The sequence below is a fragment of the Ursus arctos genome, unplaced genomic scaffold, assembly GCF_023065955.2.
Source record: "Ursus arctos isolate Adak ecotype North America unplaced genomic scaffold, UrsArc2.0 scaffold_1, whole genome shotgun sequence".
In the NCBI taxonomy this organism is placed as follows: domain Eukaryota; kingdom Metazoa; phylum Chordata; class Mammalia; order Carnivora; family Ursidae; genus Ursus; species Ursus arctos.
The window spans coordinates 13,497,345-13,519,131 of record NW_026622763.1 but is presented as its reverse complement, the minus strand read 5'-3'; the positions used below and the strand labels follow the sequence as shown (position 1 = coordinate 13,519,131).

At 47.0% G+C, this 21,787-nt stretch overlaps 1 protein-coding gene across 3 annotated transcripts; it reads left to right on the top strand.

Annotated features, from left to right (window-relative positions):
• The first annotated feature begins 526 nt into the window (after window positions 1–526).
• DDX18 (DEAD-box helicase 18) lies at window positions 527–19,118 on the top strand. Of its 3 annotated transcripts, XM_026510118.4 has the most exons (14): window positions 527–709; window positions 2,406–2,690; window positions 4,490–4,630; window positions 6,057–6,192; window positions 6,565–6,665; window positions 6,785–6,984; window positions 7,077–7,191; window positions 8,654–8,793; window positions 9,660–9,821; window positions 10,128–10,280; window positions 10,943–11,056; window positions 12,555–12,611; window positions 12,967–13,144; window positions 14,206–16,051. In XM_026510118.4, the coding sequence occupies exons 1-14, from the start codon at window positions 625–627 to the stop codon at window positions 14,346–14,348; spliced, it is 2,010 nt and encodes a 669-aa protein (XP_026365903.1). In that variant the 5' UTR covers window positions 527–624; the 3' UTR covers window positions 14,349–16,051. The 3 variants fall into 3 exon arrangements, with proteins under 3 accessions (XP_026365903.1, XP_057173306.1, XP_044244192.1); XM_057317323.1 differs by having other exon boundaries at window positions 531–709; window positions 12,555–16,051; XM_044388257.3 differs by lacking the exons at window positions 12,555–12,611; window positions 12,967–13,144; window positions 14,206–16,051 and adding an exon at window positions 18,823–19,118 and having other exon boundaries at window positions 542–709.
• Window positions 19,119–21,787: the final 2,669 nt, after the last annotated feature.

The window sequence follows — 21,787 nt, the reverse complement described above, 5'->3', positions numbered from 1 at the left end:
GCAAGCAGACATTCCATTTGCTCTATTTCAGTGCAAAGTAGAAGAAAGTGTCCCAGGAGGTAGTTCCAACTGACCAGTTGCAACTGACAAAAGTCAAGAGTTCATGGTGTTCCAAGAATTGAAACAGGAGACATGCAGAGACCCCCACTTCTCAATATCTTCCCAACCCTACTTTGAATGACTTTTTCAGCAATGCTTAACTTCGGAATCTTCTTTCACAACGTATAGATGAAATTTAGATTTTATTCAATTTTCCAAATTGTCCAGGATACAAAGAGGCCAAGCACATAAAACTGGAGACTCCCTAAGGCTCCTTGCCCATCCTTGTCTCTTCAGCCTCCTCTGGGGAAGAAGCTCCCATTCCCAGGACCTGCAATGGCCCTAACACGCGCAGCAGCGACACAATGTGAACCTGGGTCGGTCTTCCACTCCTCTAGAGGGCACTGCATAGAGTCCGGTCGCCGGAAGCATTTCCATCCTGGACGCATTTTCCGGACGGCAGTCCTCCAAGGGTCACTGTGACTATTTCCGGTTGGCCGAGCTACGCACGTGCGACCCAAGAGGAAGTCGCGTCAAGCCGGTAGCGGAGTAGTGGCGCCGCAGTGGAGGCGCTTCACCGACAACATGTCCCATCTACCCATGAAACTCCTGCGCAAGAAGATCGAGAAACGGAACCTGAAATTGCGCCAGCGAAACTTAAAGCTCCAGGGTGAGATGCGCGGAGCTTGGGGGCTGGGGGCCTCGGTAGCTGCGGGAGCCCGCCCCCGGGTCGCGGCGCCGCTCTGCTCGGGAGTCACTACCTCCCTGAAGTCGCGCGGCCGCTTCTCCCGTGGCACGTGTGCTTGTTGAGAGTGAAAGGCAGCCTGGCGCGGGTTCCAGTTGGTCCCGCGCGGGTGCCGCTCTCCGCGTGCTCCAGATCTGCCCCTGATCTTTCTGAGCCTCAGTTTCTCCGGACAGAGTCAGAGAGCAGGAGCGGGCCGCCTGAGTTTTCCTCCAAGGTCTCCAGCCGGGGCTTCCAGCTAAACCAGCTATTTCTACGTCTCCCTCATTCAGAGTCCCTCCCACCTTTAGGTCCCATCTCATTCCCCATCCCAACCCCCTGGCCCATTTCCAATCAGACACGTGGAACTTGTCATCTCCACGCGCCTTCCTTTCACATCTATTTCATGCCTACATTGCTTCAAAAAATCTCATTGTCTCTCTTGTCGCAGAGTTTTCCTTGATACAGTTGCCTTCCCCTGTCCACGTCCGCTCTCTCTCGACTCCTGGAGCATATCCTATCTTCAGTTCTAGAAGTGCCTTCTGCACGTGTCCAGTGCATGCCCTCTCTTCACATTGCTCCTGACTTTAAGTTATGAATTCCTCAAGCACTTCCAGTTATTTGCATGCTTAATAAATACGTACCTGAAAAGGCTGTTACCTGAATGTCCATCATTCTTACCCACCTGCTCTCGCAGTCCTTAAGTTCCTAACAGTGAGCCAGAGATCTTGAAGTTAGCTTATCCTTTTTGGGATCCTATGTAACATATCAATCCTCGAGGGCAATGTTGGAGGCATAATTCCTTACCCTAGTTGGATTCCAGCAGATGAGTTGCTTGCAAGTAATCCTGAAGAAGAGGACAGGTTTGTGGGTTTTAGAAATGGTTTTGAAGTTCCCTTGTATTTCCAGTTCCTAAGAATAATACAGCACTACTGACTACTTCTTGGTACTTAAAAGTAACAATTAAAATAAAAAAAAAAAATTTTAAGAGTTGTTCCTTTTTATTATATGTAAACAAGGAAACTTTTAAAGAAAACCCTAGGCATATATATATACACACACACACACACACACACATACATACATATATATGTGTGTGTGTGTGTGTGTATATATATATATATATATATATATATATATATAAAATACTGGGACCAGTAAGTGAATTTTCAATTCATCGCTGCTTAAGAAAGTTAGGTTGAGTGTTTTGAAGTTATAGGAAAGCAGTACAATGTGAATAGATGATAGTCTTTTCTAATTTATTGGTTAGCCATATATTTATCAAATGCTTGATACTAAAATGTGTATTTGTAGGTACCGTTGTCTGGCCCCATCTGTTTAAATGTTTAATTTCACTGAAGTTTTTCTGTCCCAGATTCTTAACTCCATATGGACAGAGATGTGGTTTTTTTGAAGTTAAGAAATCAGTGTAGCTTTCCTTTTTCTTGCTTTTTTCATTAAAGGAAATTGACTTGTCCTGTAGTAGAATGCTATAAATTTAAGTGGTTTTAATAATGTGCATGAAATGTAATTAAAAGCTAAATCATTTCACTCATGGACACCCTGAGATTTCTCATCTGGGATTCCAGTGTTTTTAAGCAAACCTTCCTTTCTTTGTCACAATGTATGTTCTGTTTTTAAACAGGGGCCTCGGATGTGAGCTTATCAGAAACGCAAAATGGAGATGTGTCTGAAGAAACAGTGGGAGGTGGAAAGATTAAAAAATCCCTTAAACAGTCTATGAATGTGGGCTTGCCAGAAGCCCAGAATGGAGAGATAGCTAAAGAAACAGTGGAAACTGTACAAGTTAAAAAAAAAAAGAAGAAATCTACCATAATAATCAATGGAGAAGCAGCAACACAGCCTCCCAATTCAGAATCAAAAAAGAAGAAGAAGAAAAAGAGAAAAATGGTGGATGATGCTGGGCCTGGTAAGTGCTTCAGTTTCCTTGAACTTCAGGCAGTCAAACAATTTTCACAGTTTTACCTTTTTTCTATTATTATTGTATTAATACAACAGGCAAGAATCCCTGTGCTCACTAGTATATCAGGAAATAGTCTAGTAGCAAAAAGAAGCAACATGGGGGCTGGGGTGTGACATTTTTATTTGTATTAAGACACTGAGAAATGTGTCGTGCTGTTACATTCCCTAATGACTGAATAAAATCTCACGCTTCAATAAAAGCCTCCTTTGGATTCTAGAAATTTGCTCTTCTTGACAGTTGGCTAGGCTTTTAAACAGACTATATTATGGCAGAGGGTTTTAGGTTTATTACCTGTTTTCAAACAGAATTGTGGCATTACACTAAAGAGATCGAGGTCAGTATATTCCTGTCTTCTCAGGCCTTTATTTCAGGGGACTTTGCATTAATGATACTTTTTACTTACCCTTTTTTTGTCCCAATTTTTTTTCCTACTGTAAATTTCTCCTCTTAAAAGGAGACTTAGTATTAATTTGGATATGCAAAGTGTATAAAAATACCAGGTAACTTTTGTATAAATGGAACATTAATTCCCAGGTGAGCAGAATGGCCAGGAGGGGGAGGCCGGTTTCTTTTGGAGGATGGTTGGATTTGGATGGGCTTACATGAAGGATAGGCATTTTAACTGAGATGTGAGCAAGCAGCGATTTCAAGGGAGAATACAACAGCTGTCAACAAACTATTCAGCCCTCTGCCTACTTTTGGAAATAAAGCTTTATTAGAACACGGCAGTGCCCATTTGTTTACTTGGTCTTTATTGTGACAAACCCTGTGCCCTGCAAAACCTGTAATGTTTACTCTCTGGCCTTTATAGAAGTTTATTCTAATCTGGGTTAGAACCTCCTATTCATCTAACTTAACTGAAATGAAAGTTCCATTCAGAAAGGAGCTTTGAAGTTTTCCAAATATGCATAGCCAGTCTCATGCTGCGCGTAGGTTGACCATTTCCCAGAAGGGTGATAGTCAGTTGCAAGGAAGAGGCCAGTCCTGGGCCACAAGAGAGTCCTGAGTTCTGGTCCAGGTCGAGTTCTGTTCTAACTCACATAATTACCTGCCATGAATTTATAAAATCCCAGCGTAGTAGTTAACCCATTGGACCCCGAGTGGAGCATTCAAGAGTGTGATGGGAGGTAAGGCTGGAAGGGTAGTGGAGGGCCCTGTTACGAAAGCTGTATGTAGAAGTGAAATGCCAGGAGGCCTTCCCCCTGCCCCCCCTCGCCACTTGGTTTCCAGGAGCTGCCAGTTTCTGTCTCCCGCCTGAGGGAATTGTGCTTTGCACTGAGGTCTCTCTAGGAACATGAGGAACCTTTGGGATTTCTGCTCATCTTTGAACCAAAGCTAGTTTTCATGGAAAATTTATGTTTAATGGCATAGTAGGACAAATTAATGCTTTGTAAGAGTTCAAAAAACCATTAATCACAGCCCTTCTTTTCCCCCGTGGACTACATAAACTTGATGTAATTAGTGTACTTAAATTATTCAACTTTTCAAAAATGTCTTGGTCACTTAGGATGCTGCAATAGGCCTAAAAAATAAAGTTTTGTTGGCAAATCTGCATGTCCCCCTGGGTTTTTACATATAATTAAATCTTTAGTCATGGAAAGGGACATTCTTAGCATATTGAAACTGGAAATGTGTTCAGCTTTCGGAAGAATGCCTCTGCATTATGCATCTTTTTATTTTGTCATCCCATTTGGTATTTTATTTTAACAAAAAAATTCGGGGGGTGTTGTCCTTTAAAACCAAAGATACCAAAAAAGTGAGAGCTGAAGACAAAGGGGACGCTGAAGAAGGGGCCCAAGCTCCTGAGGAGACAGAAGACAGTGTGGAGAAGCCAGATGATGAGGAAGAGGACAGTGAAGTGCCCAGCCTACCCCTGGGACTGACAGGTAACTTTAGAAAGTTTTCCAGAGAGACCTTAAACATGGCATGCCTTCTGGATTATAGGATTTGAAGTTTCAGTTGGGATTTTTAATTTACCTAGAAAAAGTATTGACAAGAAATATTTTCTATCCAGCTGCTGCTTTATCCACTTTGTGTGCTTTAGTTCTAGCCGTTTCTCTCTCTTTTCCTTTTCTGCATTCCTAGCATTAAATATTTTGATAAACACACGAACAGCTTCTGGGGTCCTCTGTTCCTTTGGTTTGTTGTTTTCTAAAGCTCATTCCGTTTTGTAGTAGGGAAATCATTGGCCCAGAAGTCTGGAGATCAGAGGTTTAATACTGGCCCAGTTACTAGTAAGGAAGGATGGAATTCACATTATTGAGGGACTTTGGCCAGGGTAAATTCCTTTGGCCTCGGTTTCTTTATAAGGTCAAGAGTTTGGCCAGAATCACTTGCTCCAAACCAGAAATGTCTAGGAGTTCCTGGAGTTGTTCACTGTGGGTTTTTTATTTGTTACCATAGTGAGTTCTAACCCCAGGCTTGCTTAATCAGAATTGCAGAAGTTACGGCAGTGGTTCCCAACCAGGGCAGTTTTGCTTCCTTGGAGGGGTGACCAGGTCATCCTGGTTTACCCAGAACTTGACCAGTTCTAGTTTTAGCATCCAAAGTCCTGCATCCCATACACCTCCTCTGTCCCAGGCAAACCGTGAAGGTTGGCTACCAACATGTTTGGTTGTCAGAACTGGGGGCACACTACTGTCATTTAGTGGGTGGAGGTCAGGGAGGCTACAGAACGTCCAGTAATGCATGGGACGGCCTCCCACAACACGGAAGTATCCCGCCCAAATGTCAGTAGTGCCCCGGTGGACCATAGCGGGCTGATGAGCAGGGCAGGTTTGGGGGGGGTTCCCCAGGTGAGTTTGATATCTTCCCCTGCTGAAGAACCACCGCACATGCGATGTGTGTTCCGTCTAATGGTGTGTGGCTGTGCCTGACCTTCTCAGTTGTCTTTTTGGGGTGAGATTAACAGCCCTTTTGATTGACTTTGCACTCATTTCTATTATACGGGATGCTTTCACTTTTTATTTCAGATTTCTTAAATATTTCATTTCTCTGTGCATCCCCCACACGCTTGACATTTTCATTTGACACAAGTCCCTTGATTATACCTACTCTCCGTCCTTTACTGTTTTGTTACCGTATAGGTCCTAGACTTCGCACAGCCGTTAGCAGGAGAAACTTCAAAAGTCGGGGTCTTCGTCTTAGTATTACGTAGGAATGGTGGGGGTCTAGTCTTTCTTACTGAAAGAAGCTCGTGTCAGCTCGATTCCCACCCAGTGTTTTCAAACAGCAAAACTAATTTACATAGCCATAGCAGTATTAACTACTAGAAAAAGACAAATCGGTAATGATAAACTGTCTTTTCTTTAGGAGCTTTTGAGGATACTTCATTTGCTTCTCTTTCTAATCTGGTCAATGAGCACACTCTGAGGGCAATAAAAGAAATGGGTTTTACAAACATGACTGAAATTCAGCATAAAAGTATCAGACCACTTCTGGAAGGCAGGTATGATTAACATTGATGTTTGGACATTAGTACCTATTTTTAGTGCTGGTCGTTTAGAAAGAAAATGCCAACGTGTTCTGTTGATGTTTGCACTGTGCTTTGGGTTGATAAATCCACACTTCATTAAAGGCTTTAAGTTACTGATGTTTGAAGAAGAGTGTTCATTTCTGTTTTATAGCATAATTCTTATATCTGAGTTAGATATTTAACCCCTGTGATTGATTCAGTAATAAAGAAGCTAGGGACTTTGTTTTTCTTACTCATGTTCTAGCCTTGCTGCCTGAAAGGTGGTAGTTCGTAGTAGGTATCCAGTAAATGCTGCTTGACTAAGTAGACTAAGTGTCTCTTTTCCTTTCCGTTTCTAATATTTAGGGATCTTCTAGCAGCCGCAAAAACAGGCAGTGGCAAAACGCTGGCATTTCTCATCCCTGCGGTCGAACTCATTGTCAAGTTAAAGTTCATGCCTAGGAATGGTGAGTCTCCGATCCGGGTGTTCTGGCCAGTAGCTCACTGGAAGTGTATCGTAGCTGTTACGGACTCATGGCGATAACTACACCTGGCCTTTTACCGTGTATCATTTTTTGCTTTTTAGGCACTGGAGTTCTCATTCTCTCACCTACTAGGGAACTGGCCATGCAGACTTTCGGTGTTCTTAAGGAGCTGATGACACACCACGTTCACACGTACGGGTTGATAATGGGCGGCAGCAACAGATCTGCGGAAGCACAGAAGCTCGGTAACGGGATCAACATCATCGTGGCCACCCCCGGCCGCCTCCTGGACCACATGCAGGTGAGGCAGCGCTGCCGTGGGCACCTGTCTCCTCGCCTCGTGGGAAGCCTAAACCGGAGCTAAGGAGTTCCTCTTGGCCTTTGTCTTGTCAGAATACCCCAGGGTTTATGTATAAGAATCTGCAGTGTCTGGTTATCGATGAGGCGGATCGTATCTTGGATGTTGGGTTTGAAGAGGAATTGAAACAAATTATTAAACTTCTGCCAAGTAAGTAGGCGTAATCCCTGCACGTGCTTTGCAAAGTAGCTGTTGGAAGTAGGTGAGGCTTGTCCCTCAATGGAAACGGTTCAGACTGGAATTTTCATCAAGCCAGACCAGTCAGCCCGAGAGGTGGTTTGCAGCGCAAGTGTCAGACTTAGCAGTAACTTAATGCAGTGGTTTTGCCACTTCAGAGGTTATAATGCAAGTTAGTCCTAACATCGGTCTCACTCCCGTCTGCCCCCACCACCCCATCTTACTTTTTCTCACCCACCCTGCCACCTCCCGGGTAGCCGTGCACGTGTTGCCGGCCGTGTGCTCCTGAATGTACATACCTGGGCTGTAGTACTTGCAGCGTTACAACCGTCGATGTCTCTGATAAGGCCGTGATTCCATTTATCATATGGTTTTCTAATGCTTTATTGAAGTATAATTGATATAGTCTGTACATAGTTTAAATATACAATTTGTAAAGTTTTGACATGTTTACACCTGTGAGACCCATCACCCCGATCAATAGAGAAAACAGTCTTCACCATTAAGTGTGGTGTTAGCTACAGGGGGTTTTTTGTAGCTGCCCTTTGGTAGACAAAGGATGAGAATGATCCCTCTTGTTCCTGGTTTGCTGAGGCGTTTTTGTTTTTGTTTTTTTTATCTGCACATACTAGCTGTTCTTACTGTTCCAGAATGGCATGCTGCAGATACCGGACAGTATGTACTTTTATTCATTACAAAATGGCTTCCAAACCATCAGCCATGAAATTGTAGTAACAGCATAAAACAGAACAGTAACATTACAATCAGAAGTAGATGTTAAATTCTATCACATGCTTTTACCGCGTCAGTTAAAACGATGTTTGTTTTTTCGTTAAATATTTCTTTAAATTTTAAATTTGTTAATATAGTAAGTTATATCGGTTAATTTTCAAATATTAAACAACTCTGCATTCCTGAAGTAAACCCCACTTGGTCATGGTGTATTATCCTTTCTATATGCTACATTCACCTTTGCTAAAATTTTGTTTAGAAATTTTGCATCTGTGCTTATGAATCATTATTGGGTTTTGGTATCAGGGTAATGGCTGGCTTCAAAGAATGAGTTGGGAACTAAAAACTCTCTTCAAATCCTGGAGAGATTGTGCAGACTGGGTAATATTTTTTTCCTTAAATGTTTGCTAGAATTCACCAGTGGGAAGTCTTTGGGGCTGGAGTTTTCTTTCCACGACGATTTTAACTACAATTTCTGTCATAGATACAAAGCTGTTCAGGATTTTGGTTTCATCTCAAGTAAGCTCTAGCCATTTGTCTTTCAAAGAAATTGTCCATTTTATCTAAGTTGTCAGATTTCTGGACATAAAGTTGTCCGTGATATTCCTTTCTTAATATCTGGTCTACTCAGTATTTCTAGTGGTGAGGCGATGCTAACGATTCCTTGAAATATTTGGGTTCTTCTTATGTGTATCTGTTTCAGCCCGCAGGCAGACCATGCTCTTTTCCGCCACACAAACTCGAAAAGTGGAAGACTTGGCGAGGATTTCTCTGAAAAAGGAGCCGCTGTATGTTGGTGTCGATGACGATAAAGCTAACGCAACCGTGGACGGTCTGGAGCAGGTACTTTGTGGAGATCTCACACTCACGGGTCGTCTCGGGCGTGTCCCTGTAATAGTTCGGAGGCTCATCCCGAGAGCAGGTGGATTAGTGAACTTTTAACCCAGATACAGTGAGTGTGGGTATTGGCTGTCTGGCGTCACGAATCCTGAATTCTGAATAATGTGATCAGCTCTCTTTTCTGTCTCTTGATACTGCTTGCCACATGGGAGACGTTAGTCACTACGGATTGTAAATGCAGTACGAAACAAAAGGTGTTATTTAGTGATCTTTTGCTGTAATATGCAAGGTGAGTTAGCAGATGGAGAGGCTGGTTTCAGGCACATTGCTGTGAAAAATTGGAAATGAGGTGACAGATCCAAACTAGGTGGATTGAAAATAGGACTCTTGAGTCTTTTGATGAATAAAATATTTCAGATAACGATCTTGCTTAAAAATTCCGTTCGTTGTGTATTTTAAGACATGTATTCCCTTGGCTTTGTTATCTTGTTGAGGACACCGCACTTAGGCTGTAGTTATCTGAGATCTTGCTATCGAGGACCTTTGGAAAAATGAAGCATTGCTGTGCTTTGAGGGTTCCAGCGCATAGAGTTGTTACTTTATGATGACTGCACAAACTGGGTAGCGAGAAGTCTGTAACCTCAGAAATATGAAAAGTATTTAGTGATTGCATCCAGTAAAAGGAACCAGAAGAGCTAAAATCCGTCTCGGGGTAGGGATGCTTTGTTGTAACGAAGGCAGTAATTTTGTTATAGGTGAGTGGCACGATGGGGCATATGCGGTGTGTATCTGTGCCCTCCATCAAATTATATTGGTTCATGAAGCTGAAGACGTCTGATTATTTTTCTGTTCACTTGAACGACTTCTAGGGATATGTTGTCTGTCCCTCGGAGAAGCGATTCCTCCTGCTCTTTACATTCCTTAAGAAGAACCGGAAGAAGAAACTGATGGTCTTCTTTTCATCCTGTAAGTCCGTGAAGTACCATTACGAGTTGCTGAACTACATCGATCTGCCTGTCTTGGCCATTCACGTAAGTGATTATCATGAGTTTATTAAAAAACCGTGAACACTTACCAAGTATACGGATTGTGGGGTTTGCAGTATCGCGCTCTCTAAATGGAGAATGATCCGTGTGGAGGGAGCTTTGCTGGGTTTGGAAGGGTGAGGACCACAAGGGGGTAAGAGATACCATCCACTTAGGAAATGAGATCTAGGCCAGGGAGTGAAATGGAAATGAAGCAGGTTAACAGCTCCGCAGCTGGGGGGTCCTACACCCAGACCTCCCAGAAGTGACCTCACGTTTCCAGCTCTGAGGCATGCTTTGGTCTGATTCTAGGGAAGGCAGAAGCAGAATAAGCGCACGACCACGTTCTTCCAGTTCTGCAATGCAGATTCGGGGATATTGTTGTGTACCGACGTGGCAGCTCGAGGCCTGGATATTCCTGAAGTCGACTGGATTGTTCAGTATGACCCTCCTGATGACCCCAAGGTAACCGGCATCCTCGGAACTTCTCCACAAGGGCTCTGCCTTCAGGAATGAGCTTTCCGGTTTCCCTGAGACCCAGCAGATTTCCTGTTCAGAGGTTGATCGCGTAGTTTCCGCACGCTGACCGCAGTTGTTCTCTGGCCCTGCTAGTAGCTGGGGCTTTTACTGGACCAGAGGGGGTGTGCTGAGTTTGAGAGGCCTCAGTGAGGATGAAGTTAGGGCTGTCATGTGCTTGGAATGGTCTGTGAAGAGTAGTAGGTGTTAGAAGAAAATAAAATTTGCTTTCAGTAATAGGTAAGATTCTGTACCATATGTAGTAAAATAAGTTTTATTAAATATTGTCAACAAGCAATAGATGACGGAAATTGTCAGCTAGCATGAAAACCTGTTTGAAAAAGTTATTTTGAAGACGAAGCACACTTAGTCGTTAATGCGAATATCACGTCGAGCGGCTGTCAGGCCTTGGTCCCTGCCCTGTTAACCTCTCTGGTCACGGTCCATGCAGAAGCAGGGGGCGTGGCCAGCGGGTGTGTGGCACGGCCCTGGGGGAGGAGCACCATGTCATCCAGATGTGCTGACACGCTTCTGTCCACCGTGCAGCTCCTCGAAAGGCAGGTTCCCATGCAGGTTGGTCTGTTAATTCAGGTTTTCTCTCTCCACCAAAGGAATATATTCATCGTGTGGGAAGAACAGCCAGAGGCCTGAACGGGAGAGGGCATGCCTTGCTCATTTTACGCCCTGAAGAATTGGGTTTCCTTCGTTACTTAAAGCAATCCAAGGTAAAGATCTTGGTTTAGAAAATCTGAAGCCGGGAACAGATTCCTCTTGGTTGGAATTGTGTGCCAGTGCCGATGGCCTTAAGCACCATTTCTGGATGGCTCTGGGTGTCGGGTGTCGTTGCCGCGCTCCGGGAACAGTTAGAACAGTTAAGTTGGGCAAGGGAGATTAGATGCGGGTCTGGCCTGAACCGTGAACAGCCCTTGGCCCCTCTGGCTCAGCAGTGTATCTCAGTGTCCCTAGGCACTGTCCCTTTCCCTAGCCATTTGAAACCACCTCTGCCCCTTCTAAGCTCCCTCACACCTGGTCGCCTCCACCTGCCCCCTTGCTGCAGCCTTGTTTTCACGAGGACTCCATTCACTCCTGTCTCTCCCTCCTCCTCCTCCGGTCCTGTACTCCTTGACTCTGTTTTGCCTCCTTTCTCTCCCAGTACCGTCTCAAGTCTCCTACTAAAAAAACAACTTCGACCCTGAACCCATTTGCCTTCCTCTCCCGTCGTGGCTGCTGCTGATTGCCTTTCTTCCTTCTACTGTTTTGGAAAGGAGTTTTTCTTTTCTCTTTTTACTGTCCACTTACCCTGATCCCCAGCCTACCCTCCTCTGGCTCTGGCCTCACTCCATCTACCAAACCTGAATTCATTAGAATCCTGACTGGCCTCCGATCCTGTGCACACCTGTCAGGCCTTCTCTTGACATTTGCCCCCTCTCTGGCCTCCCTTGGCACAGTCTTACCAAGTGGATTTTCCCCTACCCTGCAAGTTCCCGGAAATGGCCTTTATGCCTTTTCTCTAGAATACCCTTTTCTGCATCTTACAGAATGATTACGGTTTCAGTGAACTGCTCTGTCTCGTGGGACGCCATCACTGATCTCCTGTCGTTGGCGTTCCCGCAGCACGAGTGTTCATCCAGCTGCCTTCTTACCCGCTCCCTGTCTGCTCTGCAAGACTGCAGACTCTGAGAGTGGGGTCCAGGACTTGGGCAGCTGGTTTTCCAGCACCTCTCCGAGCTCTGGCATTTTTGCACTTATCTAATACGTGATGACTGGTGAGAGATCCTTCCTGTAGTGGGGTGTGGTCATCATGAGTTCTGGTATCACAGACCCTAGTCACAGGGCAGGGTGGCTGTGGGCCAGCTCTCCTGACACGGAGGGAGGGGCTAGTGGTCCTTCTGACTAGAAGCATCGGGCTGCCTTATGTTGTATCTATAGAGATCCTTCTGTAGAGAAAAGGGCTTCGTTGACTTACTGTCCCTGTCTAGTCCCTCGCCTTTCCTTTCAGGAAGGGTCCTCAGCACAATGCATGTCAAGGTAGCCGAAGTAAGCTAAGACTTTTCCGTTGGTTGCGGGAGACCAGAGGAGCAGCTGTCTGTCCTGAGGGAGTCGCACAGGCCTGGCTGTCCTCCTGGTTCTTCATGGGACGGGATGCTTGTCACCGCTCAATCATCTGCATGTCCGAATATCAATCCATCCTGGTCTGCTGATTTTCATGTTTTTGTTTTCTAGGTTCCATTAAGTGAATTTGAGTTTTCCTGGTCCAAAATTTCTGACATTCAGTCTCAGGTGTGTTTGGTATTTTATTTGTATGTTTTTTGGTCTTTTGAAACACTTGTGAGGAAGAGTTGGCCTCAGTTGGTAATCGTCCTCGGACTCTCCCCTTCCGTGAACCAGGTTTGGACTGTGTCATCTCTTAGGGTTCTTGCCATGCTGCTTACCGTGTTCCTGTGTTTCCTGCCTTGTTCCAGTTGGTACCTTATAAGAACTTTGACATTCTTCTTCCTGCACCCTGCGCTTGCAAATACTACAAAACTTGGAGCAAGTGTACTGGAACCAACGTCTTTTTACATAGGGTGGTTTTGTTCTGATACATGTGAAGTCTGCTTTTGTATTTTATTGAGACCAGTGTCTTTCATTCCAGCTTGAAAAATTGATTGAAAAGAACTACTTCCTTCATAAGTCAGCCCAGGAAGCGTATAAGTCCTACATTCGGGCATATGATTCCCATTCTCTGAAACAGATCTTCAATGTTAATAACTTAAATTTGCCTCAGGTGGCTCTGTCGTTTGGTTTCAAGGTGCCTCCTTTTGTTGATCTGAGTATCCTTTTCTTTGTTGTCAGGAATTCATCTGGGAACCGAGGGACAGAAGGTTGACAGAGGGGCACTTGGGCTTAGCACTTGGTTTGGTGTGTGCTCTGGCTGCGGTCTGGAAGCCGGAGAATTCATTCTGGTCACTGTCTCTCTGTCAGTGCTGGCACATGGTAGGCACGGGTTAACTGTCACTGTGGGGGTTACAGACACAAGACAGCCTGTGCTTTAGGCCTTTGGGAATTTGACAGGCAGTGCGAGCCAGAGAGTCGTGCGTTCCGGAGAGAAGCCCGTAGGGTTACAGTTGCAGGGCTCGGGCGGTCGTGAGGCTTCCCCGTACGAGGTCATGGAGAGCAGCTTGCCCTGGAGCTGAAGAGAGAAGATGGGACCTCAGAGTTTTTATCCCCCCAAAGCCATGGAAGGATTTCGTGCAAGGAAGTTTTAAGACTAGCAACAGAAAATAACACTTCAGTGCTACTCAGGCTAAAAGGCCAAGGAAACGCCTCCAGTTGCTTCTGTTGCAGTTGATAATCTGTACTTTATCCTCGTGTTTTCCACCAAGGAAACAAACAGCGCAAGTGAGGCCTGTGAGTTAGCACGAGACGGGGGGTCACTGTCCGCATCGTGGGCAGTGAGTAAACGTCTGTTGTGATGAACACTTATGAACTGTGAGGCGGGAAGAGCACCTCCTTCAGTTGGTTAAGCATTCCTGAATCCACTCTGAGCCTCGGTGAAGGTCCTTTGTTTTGACATTGAGGGTGGTTTCTAATGTGGTTCTATAGACTTGCTGATGTGCCTCTCAACTTGTAAATAACCGTCTTCAGTTTCATTCGGCAGAGAAAACAATATGGCTGTTACATTGGGCTTACAAGTCACACCTGCTCATTTTAGTCCATGATCACGTGACCACTCCAGACTTCCTGGAAATGGGTCACATTTATGGTCGCATTTTCGTGGTGCGGGAAGGGGTTGTGGGAGCAGAGCAGCAGAGGACATACTGGTTTGTTCTCTGTATGGATATTAGAGCTCATGGTCTTTGAGTTGCTTGATTTCCTTAACCTTCGCCTGTAGACGTGAATAGCAACGACGGCAAGCTTAAAAAGAGAGGAGGCGGCGGCGGCTTTGGCTACCAGAAAGCCAAGAAAGTCGAGAAGTCCAAAATCTTCAAACATATCAGCAAGAAATCCTCCGACACCAGGCAGTTCTCCCACTGAAAACACGCCTTCCTTCGTCTTAAAATGCTTTGTCCTGAAATGGATTTTTTTTCCCTTTCTCTAACAAAGGAATTGTTGTGGCTTCAGGATTGGGACTGACGGAACAGGAGTATGAATTGATGTGGTTGCAAGCACTGGACACTGATACTTCCAGGGCATACTGCTCTTACTTGGGGATGTAAAACAGAGTTCAGTTCTTCTAGGTTGTTCAAGGGCAAAGCAAGGGATCTTTTGGATTCTGTTGTGACGATAGAGTATTTTAAATCTTTTACTTCTAAATTTGTTATTGTTTGGGGGTGGGGGCATTTTTTTATTTAAAATCAATTAACACGTATTACTGGTTTCAGAGGTGGAGTTCGGTGACTCATCAGTCTTGTATAACACCCATGCTCATTACATCACATGCCCTCCTTAATGTCCGTCGCCCAGTTCAACCCGCCTTAGAAGGCAGTGGCCTGGTACACTGAACGGGTGCTGGGGTGGCAATGCAGCAGATGGTCTCAGGTTTTTTATTTTTGTTTTGGGGTTTGGGGGTGGGTTTTTTTTTGAGGGGGGGGGTTTCGGTTGTTTCTTGGACCTTAACCATAGTTCTTGACCTCCCCTGAAAACGCTACTGTGGCCAGGAAGCACGTTACATTAAAGGTGGCGTTGGCTTTTATATACTCCAGATTTTAAAGCAGTGAGCCTTTCCCATTTTTTTTTTTAAGAGCACAAAGTGTGGGTTATTTGTCATTGTTATTTGAATAAAGCACTCTTAGCATTCCGAACATTTGTTGGGAACAGTGGGAATCTGAGAATTTTTTGAGTCTCATTTACACCAATATAGGTGTAATAATCCGCTGTTGTCCATTTAATAACTTAGGAAAACCTTTTTGAAAAAGGCACAAAGTGATGACACAGCTCGTTCAACTTTGTCTCAAGTGGTTTGGATTTTGATGAACTCTTCCAACCCTGCAGAGTACTCAGGAGGCAAAGACCTTTTTGAGAAAAATTGCCCCCCTTCCAGATCTGTGAAACAAAAATAGGTTTATGATGAAAATTGGAAATGAACAGGGGTCAAAAAGAGCAGCAAAAGATGGGGGTTTCGTCCCGTGGGGTTTTTGTTGTAGGAACTCTTTTGACTTTGGAGTATTTCGTGTGTCTTATTTCCAGTGCATTTTATAACTATAAAATGGCCATTAACTTTTGGTCAGTTGGAAACCAGAGTTGCTGGCATCCTTTTGCTGTTGTGCCAGTTAATATTCATAGTTTCCTGTTCAATATAAATACACTGAGAACATCAAATGTGGAGGAAACAGCCTGATATAAATAGCATGCCAGTAGTAAAGAAAACGTGATCCTCTGTGTCTGGGCTCAACCACTGTCCCCCTGGCCAGACCTGTCCTAGGGTTCTGGCCTGACTGCTGGACTCCTGGCATTTAAGAACGCTTCATCTGAGACATCCAGTAACTTGTTTTTCTTTTTTGTTTCAGAAATAATCACGTCTCAAAAAATACACAAAAACAAAGGGAAGACTATTTAATCACAGAGCAGGAGTAAAAACTGTCGATATTTTCATACATAGCCAGGAGGGGTTTTGTAGACAGACTTTTAAATTTTCTATCAGAAGTGAAGTCATCCTTTACCCCCTACTTGTAACCAACTTGTTTCATAACGTGTTATTTTTCTGTGTCATTAAATAATTATGTCCATTTTATATTTCACTTATGACTACGTTTTGTTAATGACCCTTGCTTGGTCTGCCTAGACCAAGGTTCTAGGTCCCTGCTCATGACAGAGGGGTGCTCTTGTTTGACCTGCCGTGGTTCATGTCCAGTAGGAGTAGAAGTCAGTCTTGCAGAGATTTTATGAGTTAAGTATATAAAAAGAAGGTAGAAAGATTGTGCTTTCTATAGTAATGGCTCATTCCAGGGACTTGCTGAGCCCAGAGGTTCTGCGGGCAGGATGGCCCGACGAGGGACCTCCAGCCAGCCAGTCTTGACCAACCTGGCCAGGATTCACATGTGAGGGAGCCAGTGACTAGAATCAGATACAGGTCAGGGCAGCACCGTGATCCTTAGGCTTCTGTGCCGAGAGCACAGCTGCTGGTGGCAAGTGTCGGGGCCGTTAACTTGACAAATGGGATTAGGTGGCTTCAGCCAGGAAGGGTAGGCAGCGTGGGCAGGGAGCCAGGCAGGTCACTCCGTGCCAGTGGAAACCTCTGGGTCCTCTGGGATGCGAGGGACAGTGAGTCATTGCTTATCTAAGTTTGTTTTTGTCTTAACTGGCCATGTTGGTGTGAGTAAAGCCAAATTCAAGATCCGCATAAAGCGTCTGTTGACTGAAAAATAGGTAGTGGTTAAGAGTGAGCGCTCTGGAGCCAGACTGCCGGCCTTCACATTCCAGCTGGGCCCCTTTTCCAGGTCTCCTAAATGAGTAAAGCCAAGGAATCAAACCTGCAGCATGAGGTGGTGAGAATTGACTGAGCTAGCGGAAGCACGTGGGGGAGTGCCTGGTGCGCAGCTCCGGACCCGTCGACTCTCTGGGCTCTGTCGGGGAGCGCATCCCCGGGAAAGCTTTCCCGTTCCATAGCAGCGGGTACAGCGACCCATCGAAAATCCGGAGCTAGCCTGGCCTTTTGGAGGACAGACAGGATTTCTGGCCGTTCAGTCCCCTGTGATCTGCCCCAGGTTTTAGAAAGGGCTCCAGTTCGGCATCTTCCTGGGACAACTGTCCGATAGATGAAAGCAGTTTTCAGGGCTGCTCTCCGTTGTGCTAGGTGTTAGGTGGAGGCAGTGTTCGTGCCTTTGGATAATCCTAGGTCGTCATGAATCGAAAGCCTGCTAGATGCCAGAGGACAGGAGAAAGGACGGCCAAGCTCCTCTTAGGAACCCGGTTACGGTATAGAGGAGGGAAAGGCGTGTCATACACAACTGCAGTATGGTTTTCCAAGTCATGCAATGGATGCAGATACAGATTCCAGCCATTTCTAAGCCTGGGAAATCTGCGTTCTTGGATTCTGGTAGACATTAACTGGTGGAAAAAAAAGGGAACCTTCTCTGCCTGTAGAAGTTAGCCTTCTGTTCTGGAACGGGAGTTCCCAAATGCTGGTTGTGCCAGACTGGCTACTTAAGAAACAATGACGTGTTTTAAGATTTTCGTGCTTGGAGATTGTGATTTACACCTTAGGTGGGGCAGAAGGACCTTCTGGGTAGTTCTCACATACGGGTAGGTTTGGGAACATCCATACGCATACAACCTCTTATTAAACCTTGTATGTTCTCTCATCTTGCAGGGTGAGAATGCCCAGTACAGGAAATGGTGTTAGGATGGTTAGTCATCCACAAACAGGTGGCCCAGAGGAGGCAGGAGGCACACAGACCCGGGCTTTCCAGAGGGAACAACTATGAGTTCGTTTGAATGGCTTACATGGAAGGAGGCACAGTGTAGGTCAGCCTAACAACCATGGCTCCCTGCCTCCTCCAGCCGAAGCCTCCAGATCCCCCCACGGCGCGCCATTCATTGGAACGCAGTTGATGGGTGTTGGCACAGGAGAGGGAACGGATTTGCCTTGGCCACTTGTCTAGTACTCTGTGTCCTCATCTGTGTTTAAGGGGGAGTGTGACCATTTTTACTGGATGACACTCGTGGACAATTTTTGTTGGAGGCGCTGCCCGGTGTCTAGCCTTCCTGCATTTGGAGACCATGCCATTTAAACCCTGCTGGGTCTTCAAAGCACTTCCCGTCAGAAAAGTCCCCTGCAGCCAGGACTGGCCTGTGGCCTCGCTTTGACAGATGAGCTCCGCCTGCCCCGCCTCGGAAGGAGGTACTGGTGAAGCAGGTGGCAGCTTGGCCAGCCCGCTCCAGAGGCCACTGCGTCGGGAGCAGACGGGCTCTTGCTGAGCCACCCAGGCGGCAGGGCTGGAGGTCAGCCTGACTGTGGGGCGTGACCTGCTCCCCCAGCCATCTACGATTGCCAGTGTTTCAGTTCGCTCCTTTTTAGTGAATCCAGAGTAGCTCTCTGCTGCTCGTGACTGAGAAGCCAAGGCTCCTCTAACATGTAGTGATTCTCAGACTGGGTTTCTGTGTCTCCATCTGTGGGTAAGATGTCTGGGTTGCTTCCCATCCTTCAAGTTCTCCTTGCCCAGAGCTGCCCTGTTCCAGCACTCAGGGGAATGGCGGGTTTGGAGTGAGGCGGGGACTGGAAACATGCAAGGATGTGTAAAAGGAAGAACGTGTGGTAAGCTCACCAGCTCTCGGGACCCATCCTGGAAAAGCTGGTGTGGAGCTGGGGGTGTCGGAGGCAGGAGAAAGTGGTACCCCTGGCATCGGTCAGTCCACGGGGAAATACTGGCCCTGGAAAGGGGCACGCTGACAGTCCTTGGATGGCCCTGGGCAGCAGTTTCTGGAGGGAGGCAGAACTGGGTGCGATCTCAGTTCCACTGCTCACTGAGGCCTTGAACAAGTGACTTCCCTCTCTGTGCCGTTTCCTCAGCTGCAGAGGGAAGCAGTGGTGTCCACGGGAGTAAATGCAGGCATGCTGGAGAAGCATTCAGCAGAGTGAAGCAGTCAGCTATTAGAAATGACAGCTGTTGCGGCACCTGGGTGGCTCAGTCGTTAAGCGTCTGCCTTCGGCTCAGGGCGTGATCCCGGCGTTCTGGGATCGAGCCCCACATCGGGCTCCTCCGCTGGGAGCCTGCTTCTTCCTCTCCCGCTCCCCATGCTTGTGTTCCCTCTCTCGCTGGCTGTCTCTCTCTCTCTGTCAAATAAATAAAATCTTTAAAAAAAAAATTGTTTAAAAAAAATGGTAGCTGTCGATAACACTTCCAAGAACATCAGGAAAGGGGGTAGACGGTCAGAAAGACTGTCACGACTCCAATGGCTTTAGGCTAAGAGACTGGCGGTTCTCCCCGTTCTGATTCTCGAAGCTCCCCAGCAGAGGGCCCTTAGCCGGGGCTGGATGGGACAAGGCTTGGCAGGCCTGCTGCTCTCCCCCTACACCTCTGCATAAATTCCTGGGGGTGGGGGTTGACTAGGCTCGGATCTGTGGTAGAGGAGGGCTGCAGGGGCCTCCTCTCCAGCTAGAGAAAGGGGGACAGCGTGGGGGAGAGCAGGGACAAACGCTTGCCAGGCTCTATCATCCTCCAAGAATGCGTTCAGGACGCTGAGCTAAGTGACCCCCGAGGAGGCCAGGCTCTGACCTAAGAGCTCCATAGACTTGAACTCCTTTACACCACTCTCGACAGCCCCAAGGAAGGACGGGTATCCTCCCCACGTTACAAAGAGGAAAAGGAAGCTCAGAGAGGGTCACTAATAGTGGCCTAGCCACGTAGGTCCGGCACTACCTCTGTGCTGTCCCGCTCAGCCTGAAGCCAGGGCACCGTCCTTCCCCGACTCCTAGGCCGGCTGAGCTGGGCTTTCCTCCTGCGGGAGAGGGAACGCGGGTGTCCCCGGCTGCAGACGGGAGAGACGGGTCAGGGCCCGAGAGCCCGGGGCCTCACAGCGCGGCCGGTGCTGGGCGAGGCCACGCAAGGTCCGGCCTGCAGCCCCGACACCGGTCCTCACGGCCAGCAGGGCTCCCGGCTCTGAGAACAAACAAGGTCAGAAACCACGCGAGCGGCGGCCTCGAGTTCGTTCTGTGTACCGTCTCCCTCGCCCCCATTGCCAGTTGAAGGACTTATTTGTGACTTATTTGTCCGTGTGCACGTTTCTCAGGATTCTTGGCAACCATCAGAAAGAAGCTGCCACCACCCGGGCTCCTGTACGCAGCCTTGGACCGTGTTTCACAGCCGTGAAAACTGGGGTCCCCGGGGATGGAAGAATCTTTAAGACAAGCTATGTGTCGACCCCCAGTTAGACATTCAGCGGCCTCATGACAGATGATTCTACAAACCCCGATGTGGCCCGGAATTAAATTCACCCCCACTCCCTGCCTTAGAGAATTGTCCTCTGACAAATCTGGTCGGGGTACCCCTTCCTCATCCACCACGGAAAGCACGGCAACTTCCCTTTACGTGTGCGTCTCCCTTAACGCTTTCCAGGGCCCGGGGGCCACAAACGGGGAGCGAATGGCTGGAGGACGCTGCTCTCGTCCGTCCTCCTCCGTCTAAGGACCCCCCTCACGGCCCGAATAGGTTTCCATAGCAATATTTTCTGAGCAATAGGTGAACTGAATTGCACTATGGAAGAAGCCCAGGAGAAAATATTAATAGCCTGAGAAAGTCCAAATTGTTCCACAAGCCTCGAGGCTGTTAAAAATGGGAGGGGGGTGGAAATGGATGCTTTCCCCGGGGGACTGGAAAGTGCTGGCCTCCCGCTCACACCGCACACAGCGTGGAAAGCCACCGATCACCCCCATTTCCCCACCTCCTCGCCTCCAAGCCACCCATCCCCAAAGCTCCGATGACAGAAGACAAATGTAAACGGGGAGGGAGGGAGATAGCTGAAATTCCTATCCAAGAGAAGTGCTGCGCAAAGGCCTCCTGCAGGAATTCTGGGAAGATGGTGCCAGCGATGCCAGGACCATTTGGGGATTTTTCTGAACCCCCACATAAAAGTGGAGCACCGAGAGAACAAAGCTAAAAAGCCAAAGACAATAATTACAACAAACGTAGGTGATCAGTGTTCCCAGAATCCAAGCGGGAGGGACAAAGCACCGAACAGCCACAAGACCTACTTGTTCTCGGCAAAGGGCAGGAGGAAATAATGCAGCAGCTGATGGACCCGAGGACAGGAGAAGCCCCAGAATCCCCACCCAAGTGGGGCCAGCTGGAGGACAGCAGCCGAAACGGGGGGGGGGGGGGGTCCCACTCTAGGGTGAGCGAGGGCACAGGCCCACCAGACGGTCTGAGGGGCCGGAGGAGTCGCCTCCCTTTGAACTCTTTCCAGTACTTTCGTTGAGGTCTGTGTTACGATGTAGCTCACATACCATACCATTCACACATTTCAAGTGGTTTTCACACGCAGACTTGGGCAACCCCATCGCAATCAGTGCGAGAACACTTCCCCTGCCTCTAAGAAACCCGGCACCTATTAGTAGGTCCCCCTGCCCCAGGCCCTGGCAGCCACTATCCACATTCCTGTTATCGATTTGCCTGTTCTGGATCTTTCACCAAAGTGAAATCACACAATAGGAGGCCCAGTGTGTCTGGCTTTTTTTCACCTAGCGTGTTTTCAAGGTTCATGCATATTATCATACAGATCAGTACTTCATTCCTCCTTGTGGCCAAATAATAGTCCATGGTGTGAAGATAATATTTCGTTTATCCAGTTCTCCACTGATGGACACTTGGGTGGTTTCCATGTTTTGATTATTATAACAATGCTGCGATGGACATTTGAACAAGTTTGTGTGTGGACATAGGTTTTCATTTCTCTTGGGAATACACGTGGGGGTCGAATTGCTGGACTGAGATAGGTAGAGCTATCCCTCTACCTGCCCACGTATCTCGAGAGGCAGA

What these genes read in the sequence shown, in the direction of transcription:
- DDX18 (XM_057317323.1), top strand. Translation starts at nt 625, where the DNA reads ATGTCCCATCTACCCATGAAACTCCTGCGCAAGAAGATCGAGAAACGG. An exon ending in CCTACCCCTGGGACTGACAG is followed by an intron (nt 4,631 to 6,056) that starts GTAACTTTAGAA and finishes TCTTTTCTTTAG; the next exon opens with GAGCTTTTGAGGATACTTCA. An exon ending in GCCTCCTGGACCACATGCAG is followed by an intron (nt 6,985 to 7,076) that starts GTGAGGCAGCGC and finishes TTGTCTTGTCAG; the next exon opens with AATACCCCAGGGTTTATGTA.